This window comes from Sander lucioperca, chromosome 7, assembly GCF_008315115.2.
Source record: "Sander lucioperca isolate FBNREF2018 chromosome 7, SLUC_FBN_1.2, whole genome shotgun sequence".
NCBI classification, from domain to species: Eukaryota; Metazoa; Chordata; class Actinopteri; order Perciformes; family Percidae; genus Sander; species Sander lucioperca.
Genome location: NC_050179.1, coordinates 8685055 through 8698849, shown reverse-complemented (window position 1 = coordinate 8698849; position 13795 = coordinate 8685055). Strand labels below are relative to the sequence as shown.

Sequence of the window (13795 nt, the reverse complement as noted above, 5' to 3'; positions counted from 1 at the left end):
GCAGTCTAGGATTATATTATTTCAACAATGTTTCCATATTGAGGTTCTTGCACTTGGTCATAAGTCCTACTGGACTAAAATCAGCTCAAGCACATGATCCCGTTGTATATAACGTGAGATGTTTTTGCACAGTGGCCTCACAAACTCTTTGTCTTTTCAGAGCACTTCCTCAAAAGCGGCTGAAGCACAGGTAAGCTTAAACAGTCCAACATGTGTATGTGTTAGATACAAAGATACTGATATACACTTAAATATCTATTTTGATATTGATTCTACACACACGGTACAATGGTGTGCGTTTGGCTGAAACACAGTCCCGTTGTAGCTCACAGCCAACAATTAGAATCATGTTAATCAATTACAGTAAGTGCACAAGTTATTTGACCTGGTTATTGATGCAGACACATTAAACAACAAATGCAGAATTTAAAGTGGATACTGGACAAAAAGTAACAGAACCTCACATACTGTATTGTATTGACAAGTCATACTACACATTATTGCAACCACATATACACATTACCAGTATATAAGAATAGTGTAATGCAACTATTGTATTTGTATTGTACTACAGAAGTTAACTTTTTTCATGCACACACATGACTACATTAAAAACCTCTTGTGTATATTAATTCAAGGGATTTTGCAATTCAAGGGATAACTTTTTTTTCTTAAATTCAGTTTTGAATTAAATTGTTCAATATATTTTTAATAGGGGCAGTACTTGCGTAGTTTGTGGCAGCAATGGTGTAGTCATGGATGCACAGAAGGGTAGGCTGATGCATAAAAGATAGCAGTGCGATGCATTAATGTCACAACATCAGTATCTTTAATCATCATCCGTGCAAAGCTTTTGAAGTTCACAGTAATGTTGGTCTGTGTATGCAGACAACGCAGAGCTGCCGCCTTATTCTTGCTTGTTAACTCGACTGCCACATGTAACGCACACACTATTCTTTGTGTCTTGTAATGGAGATCAAACAATGCTGATGCCTCGATGGTATGGTAATGTTTGTGCATCCACAGTATTACCCATGGCTCTGGCTCTCCTTTGGTAAAACATCATCGTGGATGATTACTTATCGCCCACAGTTTCACGGTTCACATGATGTCATATGAAGCCAGTTAATTAGGAAACAGGCCATTTTTGAGCCACGACCCTTGGCATTCCCTAGTCTCACTCAAACATGAGGTCATATTTTGGCCGTTGTTCATTCCATTAATTGACCTCAGTAGTTCCGTGCAGCAAAAGCTCTAAAATACATGGTGTAATGTCTCTGCAACGGAAGGCAGCTCAATGTCTGAACTTCCACAATAAAACCCATTTCTCATACTGTAATCTCTCTCATGACACACTGAGAACTCATTCTCTCCCTCTCTGTGTCTTTCTCTCCCGTCTTTGTGCTCAGCCTGTAAGGAGTCATCTGTGGACTTGATACTTAAGGGGAAATGCTTGTTCATAGGAGGTTTATCTATATGGGATGGGACGCTCTTCATCTGTCTCTGCTGAACGGGGGGAGTGAAGTGGCGATAAAAGGAAGTGAAACTTGGCTATGCTGCAGTTTCTTCCCTCTTCAGTTTTGTATATCTGAACAACTATTGTAGCCAAATGTGGTGGAAAATGAGACTAACAATTTTTTTTAAAGTTTGTGTTCATCAAAAACTTAAATGAATGTTTTTTTTTTTTGGTTTTTTTTTTTTTTTAAACAAGCACCAAACTGAAAATATTCTTAATACCCAGTGGTGTAAAAAAATGTTTTGTGTAAACTTGTCAGAAAATACAGCATATTTTATAACTGTTTTTTTTTGTGTGTTAAAATATTTATACAGATTTGTAATTTATTTTTATACCATGAAAATGCTGGTGTACTGTGGATTTTTGTGAAGGTTTGAATAGAACCATATTTACTGTGCTAATCTATGTTAACTGTCACTTTGGATTGAATTTTTAGTTGTAATTACATTGTACATGACAGAAGTCTTAACATATTATCCTATTTATACTTACTGAATGCAGTACTTTTACCTGTGTGTATGACAATGAAGTGTGAGGTTGTACCAGTCATATCAGACAATACTCTTACCCAGTCTATAGACAATACAGCATAGAAATGACTAACATTTCAGCACACACTCAAAGTGTAAATCATAACTTATCCCCACCACATCTAACATGAACTGCATATATCATAGTTGTTAGGATAGATTTACATTACTGCTATTTAAGCACTCAAAAGTTATTGTTAAAAAAAGGTGTTTTCTACTGTATGTTGTCCCTGTTGGAAATGGAATACTCTGTTTATAATAAAATGAAGGGAAACGACAGATGTTGACGAACACAAGTTGTTTATACAGATGAGGATGCAAGGTGTTTGAATGACAGAAAGGAGCAATGCATCCATTCTGGTATGAATATGAGTTCCTTATGTGTGCGTTGGAGGGATTGGCTGGGTTATTTGGCGTCCATTAGCAGAACAGCTTTGGGAGCATGCTGTGGAGGAGCTAATGACTGGGCCAGCAGGGCAGAACCCCTGCTAACCTCAGCTATTAGTGAACATGCCTGCAGAGAAAACTGGGTTCAGGGAGAGGTCCTCTACAATATGTCTGTCCTGCTCTTCAATATCTCATGCACTTACACACTCACACATACAAAATTCATAGGGAGTTAGGACTCCAGCATGTCATATAATGAGGCCTTCAGGTGTTGTTGCATTCGTTTGTCAGGGAAAGCACTAAAAAGTTTAATGGCACTCGGATGTTTTTGTGTGCTTTGTTTTGTCTTTCTCATATCTGCAATGGTCTGTGGCAGCTCTGAGAAGAGATGAGTCCAAGGTTATGCAGGCAACACATTTTGGGGTCATTACAGTAACGCCACCATCAGCCCGTCTTCCATTACTGTGAATTGCGATTTCTTTTTTTTTTTTTTTGTGTCAACAAATATCTTTGTCGGCCTTCTTAAATCAAGACAAATATTATAAATCTGTTAACTAAAAGATATTTCATTTTGCTGCCATTCTGTATTCCTGTTTTTTTTTTTCATCCTACAAAAGTTGAGCCAGCCTTCATATCTGAAAGGGTCTTTTGGATGCTGTTATCACTGATTGTCAAAACTTTACTACTGGGAACTGTAAGCAAAATAAGATGTCATAACTAATACATAACCCACAACAACAGGTCGTGGGGCATCACCATTAGGCCTATGTTTAAACCTTTTTACATATTTTAACTTTTTATTAAGTTTCTTGGGTCATTGCAAGTCCATTAAAAATGATGTAAAAAATGTATTTCTGTCCTCTACAGAACTGATTCTGTCATATGTGAAAGGAGCATTGAGATGCCTTTGTTGTGACTTCTGCAGAGGATTTTCATACTTCAGGATGTTGATGTTAGGTTATTGGTGTATTGGTTTGAAGGTGCAAAGTCCAAAATTGTGCAGTAACTCTTGAGAGTTAAAGATTATATTAAGTCTCATTTATCCAATTTTAACTGCTTGAAATCACATTTAACACCCACTTATTTTTGCTCGCAGTTTGATAAGTACAGTCTAGGACTTATCACAGGATCACAGATTTAAAGCTATCAGTGAGCAGGAAGTTCTCAATGATAAGCATGTACTGTGAGGTTAAAGATTGCACATTATTTATTTAATAATCCAGTTGCTCATGAGTCATAGTGCAAGACAGTTGAGTAGACCTATCAGTTTCTTGTATCAGCGAGTAAATAACATTCCCACAGTTCTGTCAATGACACTCAATTAATTAACTGCAGACCATTTGGCTGTGACAAAGTTGGAGTTGAGGTTACAAACAGGAAGTAGGCCAAATCTGCAGGGCTTTCTCCAATAATGATCAATATTACTCAGAAGGAAGACTGGCCTTTTTTTGCTCGTTTGCAATGTACTCTCCTTGATGTGCTCTTGCATTGAGATCTCCTTTTTATAGTTATATGTACCTTTACGTTAGTGAACTGCCCTCCCTTATTTTTAGTATTGTCAGTGTTTTCGACAGCCCCGGTCCAGCTTGTGTGTGTTGATCTGGACTCAAGTCTAGCAAAGTGCTTTATTTTTTGCTTTTCTTACTTTGAAAATTACTGTTACTAAGTTACTCTAATTCATTTTAAAATGAAGTACTTGAATGTGCCCCGACAACCCATGAGCGCCCATTCAAAACTACATTTATTGCATGGTTGTTTATTATTTTGACATATCATCACCTTGACCTGGAAACCTTGAGTTTGATCACCATTATTGTAAATCACTTTATAACTGATAATATCCAACTTTGGAAGCATTTCAAGGTTCAATTACCTTTACCCATGGTTGTTTGAAACATGTCTTCAGAAGTGACATTATTTGGAGCGAACAGAATGATTGATGGAAAGACTGGCAGGCAGATTTAGAAAGCGGACAGCAGCTCTGCCTGCAGAACCTAATCCTGCCTCAGTCTGTCTGCAAAGGAAATGCTGGGATGCTACCCTGAAGTGACTTCTGTTCACTCAACCCATGAGATGAGTTTCCCTCCTTCAGCTGCTCTTACTCCAAGATTGATGCCAATCCCTTCACCTCTATCTCAACTGGAAAATACCAGAGAAACCGTTTTTTTTTTTGTTTTGAATTAATCACAGCATGTTTGCAGATTTGAATTTATTGACGTCACATTCTTTATTATTGATCTAAGTTACATCAGTAATGGAAGAACATTACTGTACATTCTGTACTGTGATATGTGAACCTCATTAAGCCGGTCCATTAGTCATGTGTGACACTGTGCCTGTAAGTGTTGCCCATTGGTTCTGTGGTCCCACTGCTCAAACCTGGAACTCTTCCATCTGCTGCAGCTCTTCTTACACTTGGTCCTGAATCATCCATCTGAGTTTCTCATTGTGCACAAAATCCTTCCCTTTGCTTTGGCTACATGCACCGCTGTTTCAGTAAAGAGAGAAGGCATACATCAAGAACAAAAGCGATGAACTGCTGCTCTAAATCCTGGACTGGAATTGTTTTTCCTCACAGTTTCAGATATTTCAGAGAAAGAAATGAGTAGGACTTGTTCACCGGTAAACCTGAAGTTCAGTTGGGAGTATTGTTTTATAGGCTGATTTAATTATTGTGTTAGGCTAAAAGCTATTAATAGTCTTTAAAGTTGGGAGCGGTGGTCATCAGACTTGTGACCAAAACTTTATGATTTTTGCTTGTCACTTCATACTATAAAAAGTTTCACTGCATACTTTACTACATACATGTGATTTAGGATAACATATTTAACTTTAGCTCGGATAGTAATATAATCTTCTGGTCAAATGTATTCCTTTTCATCAACATTTGGAAAACAATAATTGGAGAAATCATATTGCATGAAAATGGCAGTTTCACATGCATCAGTGCGACAGCGACCCATATAAGGGATTCGTGCAAGGACCTGGAGCAAGATGCACATGGTGGGTGTCTGCAAGAAAGAGGACAGGGGCATATCAGCTGCAAGAGTATTTGTAAACTGCATAACTCTTCCTTTGTAGATGTGGTTTTAATTAGGTGTCCGTCATGTTTCCGATTCTTCGGCAAGAAGCCCTTGTGGTCTTTTTGAGTGGCCTCTCTATCTCAGTGTTTTTCTTTCAAGTCAATTTGAGATGCTGTAAGTCTGTGTTGTGCTATTCATAGCTGCATCTCCTTGTATTATTCATTCTGATGGGCTATTTATTTGATTAAGCATTGAGCACAGATATATTTTGACAGCATTTGGACCCTTCCATTAGTGCAGGCTGCATGGAGAAACGGTAAATAATCTATCCTTAAGTGGGCCTGACTGTTGACCCCTCCCGTCAACACAAGGACCTGATCCTATCTAAACAACTTCCAGCTGGGGAAGCCAGTCAATCCTTTGTGGTGCTCTCACCAGGTTGCAGTGGAGGGTATCCCTTTCTTTCAGTTTATCTCAGATTTTGTTGAGTTCAGGAATTTTTCTGTCCTCAGCATGGAGCAATTTGACCACATGAAGTGGCAGGAACTGTTGCTGCGGTGTTTGGCCACAAGTCAGTCGAACAGTCATGGCTTATGGGTAATGTCATTGGTGCAGGAACCTGTTTTCGGTTGGGGGGGAGGGATGCCTGGGATGCCCGTGATGCGTGCATGACAGCTAACGTGCATGCTAACTTAATGTTTAAAATAAACACTTTGTGCCGAGAGTCGGATGATACCGCTTCGTGCATTAATTACAGACATGGTTTGATGATGAGCAAGCATATTTCCCAAAATGTAAAAGGATTCCATTAATTTATGATGCCTGTCAGTATGTCTGTATAAACTGTCCAGTCCCAAAGAAGCACGTGGTTGCTTCCTCCGTACAATCAGTACAATAGACTCAGTTGACATCATGCAAATATCATAGCACGGCCCTCCGAAGGGGGAAAGTCAGTGTTTAGAGCTCATGTAAGTCATCATTACGGTTGAACTGCAAGCAATGGGAAGGCCTGCATTAATGAGTTAATGTCAAGCTCTGTCTTTGTGCCCGTCCAAGACTCATTCACTTCTGTTTCAACATTCAGGCTCTGCCATAGTGTCAAACGGCCCTTTGGCCATTTAACTACCATCACACTTCCTCTCTCCAGTCTCCCATCAGGCTGTGCAGCTGAACAATAGTACCAGCTTGTATTTATAGAGGATAGTATTTCATCAGTGTGTCATCAGCACTGGAGGAAAAAACGGCAACAATGGGGAGTGGAAGAAACACTGTATATATGATTGGGACATTATGTGTTTTCTGTTTCAGCCTGAAATAATGTTCTGTGTTTGGATTAGTTGTAAATATGTGTTTATATATCTTATAGGATCATGTTTGTTTTCTGGTGGGAATGAGGGAGGATCTGGTGGGATTAGATTATGTAGAGTCTGTAGAGAGCTCAAACTGTACAACCTCCAGCTGCTGATCATCATACGACTAATAATCACCAATATAAACATAAACCAATTATGCTCCGCTTCCAGACTAGCATTAATTTGTCTCTGACCTCTGCATATGATTTGTTTCGGATTTTTATTTATTCACATTTATTTATCTGTAAGGTTTTTACAGTTGAGTGCTGCATACAATAACATTAGATGAATTGAATTTACATCCTCCAGATTTATTTCAGTTTACAACAGAGGATACACAATTTAGCGAACTAATTAGACTATAGACTAATTTTAGGAGCCTCTGTGGCTACATTTCTGATTCAGTATCATCATATATGATTTCAGACTAAACTTAACCTGTCTGGTTGACGCGTTGATTCATGAGGGTCAAGAGAAGCGGATGGGATGATAGTGATTTCAGCATACTAAGCGCTGATGACAGATGCAGAAATAAATGGTTAGGGTGTTTCTGTGTTCTAAACTCTGTCCCTGGGGTAAACCAATTAGTGAAGGCACATTAGCAATGCCTAGCATCAGCTTCCCTTCTACCTCGTGTGAAATAGAATGTCTATCTCAGTCCTTTAGGTATTGTACCATAACATATTTCCCATGCATATGTCTCTGGAGGATGGATGTGCGTGTGCTACCGAGGTCGCCATATGGGAATAATGTCATGCTTCTTGTCTGCCTTTAAACCAATTCCCTCATGTCAGATTGCTTGAGATCATCCTCAACCTCAGATAGAACCACTTTCTCTATGACAAAGAGGACATATGAGAGAGAGATGGTGCAACACTTGTACTACTGTGCAAGATAATGTCAAAAAATATTACTCGCATGACATCAAGTTATACACTAATAATCGCCAGAGCAGCATGGCTTATGTTCATCAGCAATTTTCTCCACATCATTCTGGTGGTAGGCTAAAAAATCAAAAATCTTCTAGATAGAATTTTTTTCTCAAATGATTAGATACATTTGTCCTTTAAATATAATCGGCCTGCTACCTCTCCTCCTGCAGCCTTCCATTTTCCAGGCTTCAGAGATTTGTCAGAATTGCTGCCCAGCTCTCTGTGTGGTCTCTTTCTCTGTCTATCTATCTCTCGCCCTCTTTCCATCCCCTCCTCCCTTCATTATCTTCTTACGATATTGAGCATTGAGCTCTGACAGCTACAACTCCTTCTCCATTTAGGCAGTATATTAGAGTTAGATAAAAGTTCATCAATCCCTTATAGATTTGGCAGGCCAACCAACAGGAAATAGAATATGACCTGTTGGATTTACGGAGTGTGTGAATTGCTTAGTTATTGTACGCCAGCATGTTTCTTTGGGCTCACAGCAGCGCGCCGTGTACACATCGCAATGACACATTGCTGTCATGTACACAATAAACAAAGAAGAAATTATGCTGAAAAGATGTTTTATTAGGACATGTTATGGATCTCAGATTGTGCAGTGATAGAGCTCTGAGTAGAGAATGAGTTTATTTGAAGCTAAATATCTCTGAACAACTCAAATAATCTCTGAATAACTAAATAATCTGTGTAATAAACACTATCAAGCACAAAGTTTGCCTTTTATGATGGCAATGCAATCCTAGAGACTACAGGTACAACCTTTGTCTACATTAATAAACACACAAGATGTTATACATCTGCACAGTGTACTGTTGGCTCTCAATTAATTGAATTTAATAGAGCAACATTGCAATCTAAGAGAGGTCTTTATCTTCATATATATATATATATATATATATATATATATATATATATATATATATATATATATATATATATATATATATATACACACACACACACACACACACACACACACACACACACACACACACACCAACACACTTATTAGTCAGGTGGTTGCGATCTGCATAATTAATAATCAATCTGCTCCCAGACTAAATCAATCAGAGCAGCACTAGACAACTGTTTGATTCACCATAAGAGGATGAAAAATATGCCTCTATAAAAGGACTACGATGAAAAACACTTAATAATCAAACTATTTCATGGAATTGAGAGAGAGAGAGAGAGAGAGAGAGAGAGAGAGAGAGAGAGAGAGAGAGAGAGAGAATGTAACCATCTTAAAATCAGTAAAAGGAATATCAAGTTCTGTTAATCACACTCGGCTTAACGTATCTCGTGCAAATGAAACTGTTGAGGGAAGGAATGGGCATGTCACGCTAACTCTGGCATGGATGCTACCTTTTTCATCTATGGGCCAGCCCACCTCTCTGAATGGGCTTCCCAACGCCAGCTGCATTACCTGATATGGAATTAACTAGTGACTGTTGGTGTGTGTGAGAGGGTGCTTGAGTAATTTTAAACCATCAAACTAGCCTTGTGTAAAAAAAAAAAATAGTTTTGTTTGTGCAGTATTTTCAGAGGTAGGATCATGAGGCCCAAGGCAACATGAGAGCAGCTCTGTTGCCAAGTAGTCTATATCTTTCCAAGAATGGCTTTGAGGGTTTTGTACTTGTCAGAATTAGCAGTGTTTGCACACAGCCACAGGTAATAGCTAACTCAACCATGAGCCTATGTTTTTTTTCTTGCTAGTGACCACTTGACAGCTGTATCCACCAGATAACATCACAAAGCTTGGCTCTTCTTATATTAAAGAGATTCAAGATTTTTCCTTGAAGACAACATCAAAAGATATCTAATCTCTGATGACAAAGCTGTATATTCTCAGCACTATTACTCTGCTTTTAGCTGACATATTGCTGATACAAGCCCAACATGGAGCTTTTAATAGACTGTCATGACTGTTAAATGTTGCTTTTCCTTTCTAAATCTGTTTTCCAGGACTATATGTCATGTTTGTTAGTTGTTATTGGTCCCACTTGTGTGGTAAATCACAGTTGGAGAAACAATGGTTCAGCAGGAGGACTAAAAAATGGAGGCTTGTATAAATACCTGAGTAGGATTAATGTTGGCTGTATGTCAGTTTTGTTTTGGTCAGGCATTTTCATCCGAAGGGAGCGACCAATCAGAATACAGATTCCAGTTCAAAATATAAACATCAACATCATATTTGCTCTTTTAATGGATCCCAATGGAGGTCATCACAAATGAACATTTAATTAAATATTTGTACTGAGAAGGGTTTCCAGGTCTACACTAATCATCATCATGTCGTTGTTGGCCAGATGGTCTAACCTTAGCCTCACAATGAGATACATGACATCCACACATAGCAGCAGTGGCTAAAGGCATGATGACAAGCTGTCTCCTGCTCTCAGAGAGACTGAAGTAGGACATTGATGATAAGGGCTGAGTACAGAGCGCTGCGATGTGTCTTTGTGCTGCAGTTGGGGAAGACACGTGGAGAGGGGCCTTTGCAGCGTCCTGCCTCTCAGGGCTCCTTTGGCCTGTGTATAATTGATGAGTGGAGTGAATAAGAGATGAGTTTGTGACTGTCAGCCAGCCTGATGGGGATGGACAGAGCTCAAGTTTGGCTCTCCTCATCTGGCTGATGATGACAATGATGGTGATGATGATGCCCGGGTTTCTTCCACAACACTGTCCTGGACTCTGCCCGGCTTTGCATCACCACTATCGTCACCGCTACCTCTTCTGGATGGCAACACAAAGAAAGAGGGAAAGAGAGGAGAAGGAGGCGAAAGGCAGGGTTGGTGTGTGGGGGAGACGAAGAAAGCAAAGAATGGATAAAAAAGAGGGCAGAGGATAGGAGTGGGGGAGGGGAAGACCGAAACAGCTAGAGGGTGGAAAAAAATCACTCAAAAGAAATGACATGCAGATAAGACTTAGAGGAGGATTTGGTTGCAGTAGTGGCCTATAAACTGACCAGGTAAAATTATCCTCCCCTATATTTCTTTAATCATAATTAATCTCTTTGCATTTATCTCTGGAGAAATAGAGACAGTTTGGGTAGGAAATGTCAGGGAGGTCTTATAGGTAGGACATGTTAGGACAGGAGTGTGCTGCTATGGTATGAATATATTACCGGGGTTGTCCCAGAATCATTTTCAGTCTGTGTCCCCTTTTTGATAACCATTCTGAGACAACAATTTAAATATCAATATGTTTCTTCAGAAAGGGATACCAACAGAAATTGGACTTGTTACAGATTTGATGGAAAGAAGCGTTCTATAAATGGCTCACAATGGAATGCATTGTCTCTCCCTGACATGAATGCTGAATCTAAATTGTCATTGTCGTGTCCAGAGATTATTCAGATATGTACAAAGTTGCTACAAGGTAGTTTTAGTTTACAAAACTTTAAAGGATTGACCTTTGAGCTTTGAGAGGTGAATGAAAATTCCCTCCTGCAGTTAGTGAGGGTGAATTGTGAGATGTGATATATATGCATAATTTTGAGCAAATACATATTTGAACATATAAAACGAATACATCCACACATAGAAGCTTGCTACATGATATGCAAAACTAACTTCTGAACAGATAGTTTTGCAATTTCAAGGTCACAATTCATTATGTCTTTGCCAGATGGACCATCATGATCTAAAACAATGTAAGGGATCAGGTTGTGTTTTTTTCTTTTTCTTTTATCAACATTGTACTTAGGACAACAATTGATAAATAATAAATACACATTTCATAAAGACCACAATTTATTCTCAGTGCTTCAGTTTGGATATGAACGGTTTCCATTTTCTTTACCCTCAGGCCAAAATGTCAAATTTTGCGCACAATATATTTTGTAACCTAAGAAGCAGACTACCATTGGAGCACATTTATTCTCCCAAGGTGATAGCCTTTTTTTACTTTAATGACCCCATGACTTTTTCTGCGTACTGCCACCTACAAAAAAAACTTTTTACATCTTTTTTTCACCGATATCTGACTTTAGATTTCTCAATTCAAGTGTACATGCATATAGCATTTATAGTCTGTCTGCGCCATCCTGTGAAAGTGAAATGGAGACATGCTATGGGAATCTGCTGGTTTAGTCGATAGCTGTGGTGGTGCCACGGAGAAATAAAGTCTGCCCTTTACACAACCACTGGGACCGGGTGACTGACATTTCTGCTAATGCCATCACATGAGCTGTACCATTTCAGTGAAGACATGGACAGATGCCACCCTCTGCTCACACCATTGTGACTACACAGGAAACTCCATGTCTCGCTGTGTTTTCAAGTTAAAGCCTGTGGAGCCTTCTTATAGCTTCTTTGGAATTACGCTACCTCCTTAAACGTCATATGTTGAATTCTTCAAATGATCAGTGAGTGCAGGTGACAGCACGGAGGAAACGCAGGCGAGTACAGTTTAGGCTTGGACATTGCGTGGCCGCACCAAACATTGCATGGTGAAGCTTTTATGTGTTGCATTTTACAGCTTCAAATGAATCTCAGACATGAAAAGTTGCGTGTCTGAATGTCATTTACGGCTCACGTTTTACAATATATTGACTTCAGACAGACAATGCATGGTCCTATTTTACAGCACTCCTTGTAGCCTGAGGGGAGTAGGAGCTTGCAGAGCTCAAGGATTCTCTGATCTCTGACAGACTGTACTCTCCCTCCTCTACTTTGTGTCTTTTGGGGGAAGGTGTTAGTTGGATCTGAAGAAGGCGAGTAGGCAAGCAGTGTAGCAAGGGGAGCAGAGAGTTTTCAGCTGAGTCCAGCGTTTTTCTCTCTGCTCCCTGATGGCTCCAAGATGTTTTTTAAAGCAGCCGTTCTCTCTGCATTTGCTCTCTTTCTATCCCCCCCCCCCCATGTCTCTCTCCTCTCACATATTCTGCCCCCCTCCTTCTGCCGGCCTTTCCAACTTTCCCTCTCGTCAGGACTCACGTTTCGCAAAAGTGCTCGCTTCACCTTGTCTGATCGTAATCACCCCTCGTCAAATAAACAGTCGTTCTCCACACTTGTTCTCTTTATTTCTCTTATGCTTCTCCCTCTCTCCCTCCTCTGTATTTGCTCTCTTTGCTTCTGTCTCTCTCCCTCATCCTTCATAACTGATCATTCATCTGCTCTGATGTAGGGCATGTGTTTCTCCTATAATATACTGGGGTTGTTGTTTCTGCAGTGTTTTACCAGGGATTACCCATGCAAAATTCATGTGATTTTAATGCACTATAGTGCTAGTAAGACTCATTCATCTGCTCATTCACAAGGAGTCCAAAACATACAAGACAATGACTTGACTGAAATTCCCTCAGTTGAAGTGCAGAAATAGCAGTTAGCTGTAAGTGCTGTGTGAAAGCCCCTTTCCTTGTGCATGTGTGCGTGCGTGTGTGCGCATGTGTGTGTGTGTGAGAGAGAGAGAGAGAGAGAAAATGTAAAGACAGTTCTAGAGAGGAAAGGCAGAAGGTGAGTGAGGAAGTCATAAGTCTCTATGAACCTCCCCTCTTCCTTAGCTCTCCTGAGAACACAGGAACTTGACTCATATGAATGAAAACAACAGTCTTAATGGGAGACTGTCAGGCTCCATTCACCTTGAACATGTGTACACAGCCTTAAAGGAATACACCTTTTTTTTTTTTTTTTTTTTTTTTTTTTAAATGACTCAATAATTAATTTACCTGCGAAGTAATGAGAGAACATCAATATCGAAAATATCTTTTGGGCCCTGGTCCTTATTAAAGCTTTAGTGTGTAACTTTTTGATATTAATGAACGTCCGTTACATTCAAGCCATTGCCAAATGAGTTGCTACAAAGTTAATTAAGACAATCAGCTTCACACAACTCGCTCTGTATTTCTCTGTATGGCTATGTTCAGATGTTCCTCATGGGGGCGATAGAAACTACGCACTATAGCTTAAATGCTAACCATTTTAAAAAATAAAGAGGGATTGTATGCAACTGGCTTTATCTCAAAACTAACTGTGTATAAAGGTGGAAACTTATAATGTACTATCTCTAAAGCTAACTAGTACAACATTTCAAATAATGTGTACATCAT

General features: G+C 39.4%; 1 protein-coding gene across 2 annotated transcripts in view; it reads left to right on the top strand.

Annotated features, from left to right (window-relative positions):
- The window catches only part of LOC116038544 (zinc finger protein aebp2), a 31712-nt gene extending 28959 nt beyond the window's left edge, over nucleotides 1-2753 (top strand). For both annotated transcript variants that reach the window (XM_031283037.2, XM_031283039.2), the window contains 2 exons: nucleotides 161-190; nucleotides 1410-2753. In XM_031283037.2, the coding sequence (XP_031138897.1) occupies nucleotides 161-190; nucleotides 1410-1416 (37 nt within the window). In that variant the 3' untranslated portion in view covers nucleotides 1417-2753. The remainder of the gene's footprint in view (nucleotides 1-160; nucleotides 191-1409) is intronic.
- The last annotated feature ends 11042 nt before the right edge of the window (nucleotides 2754-13795 follow it).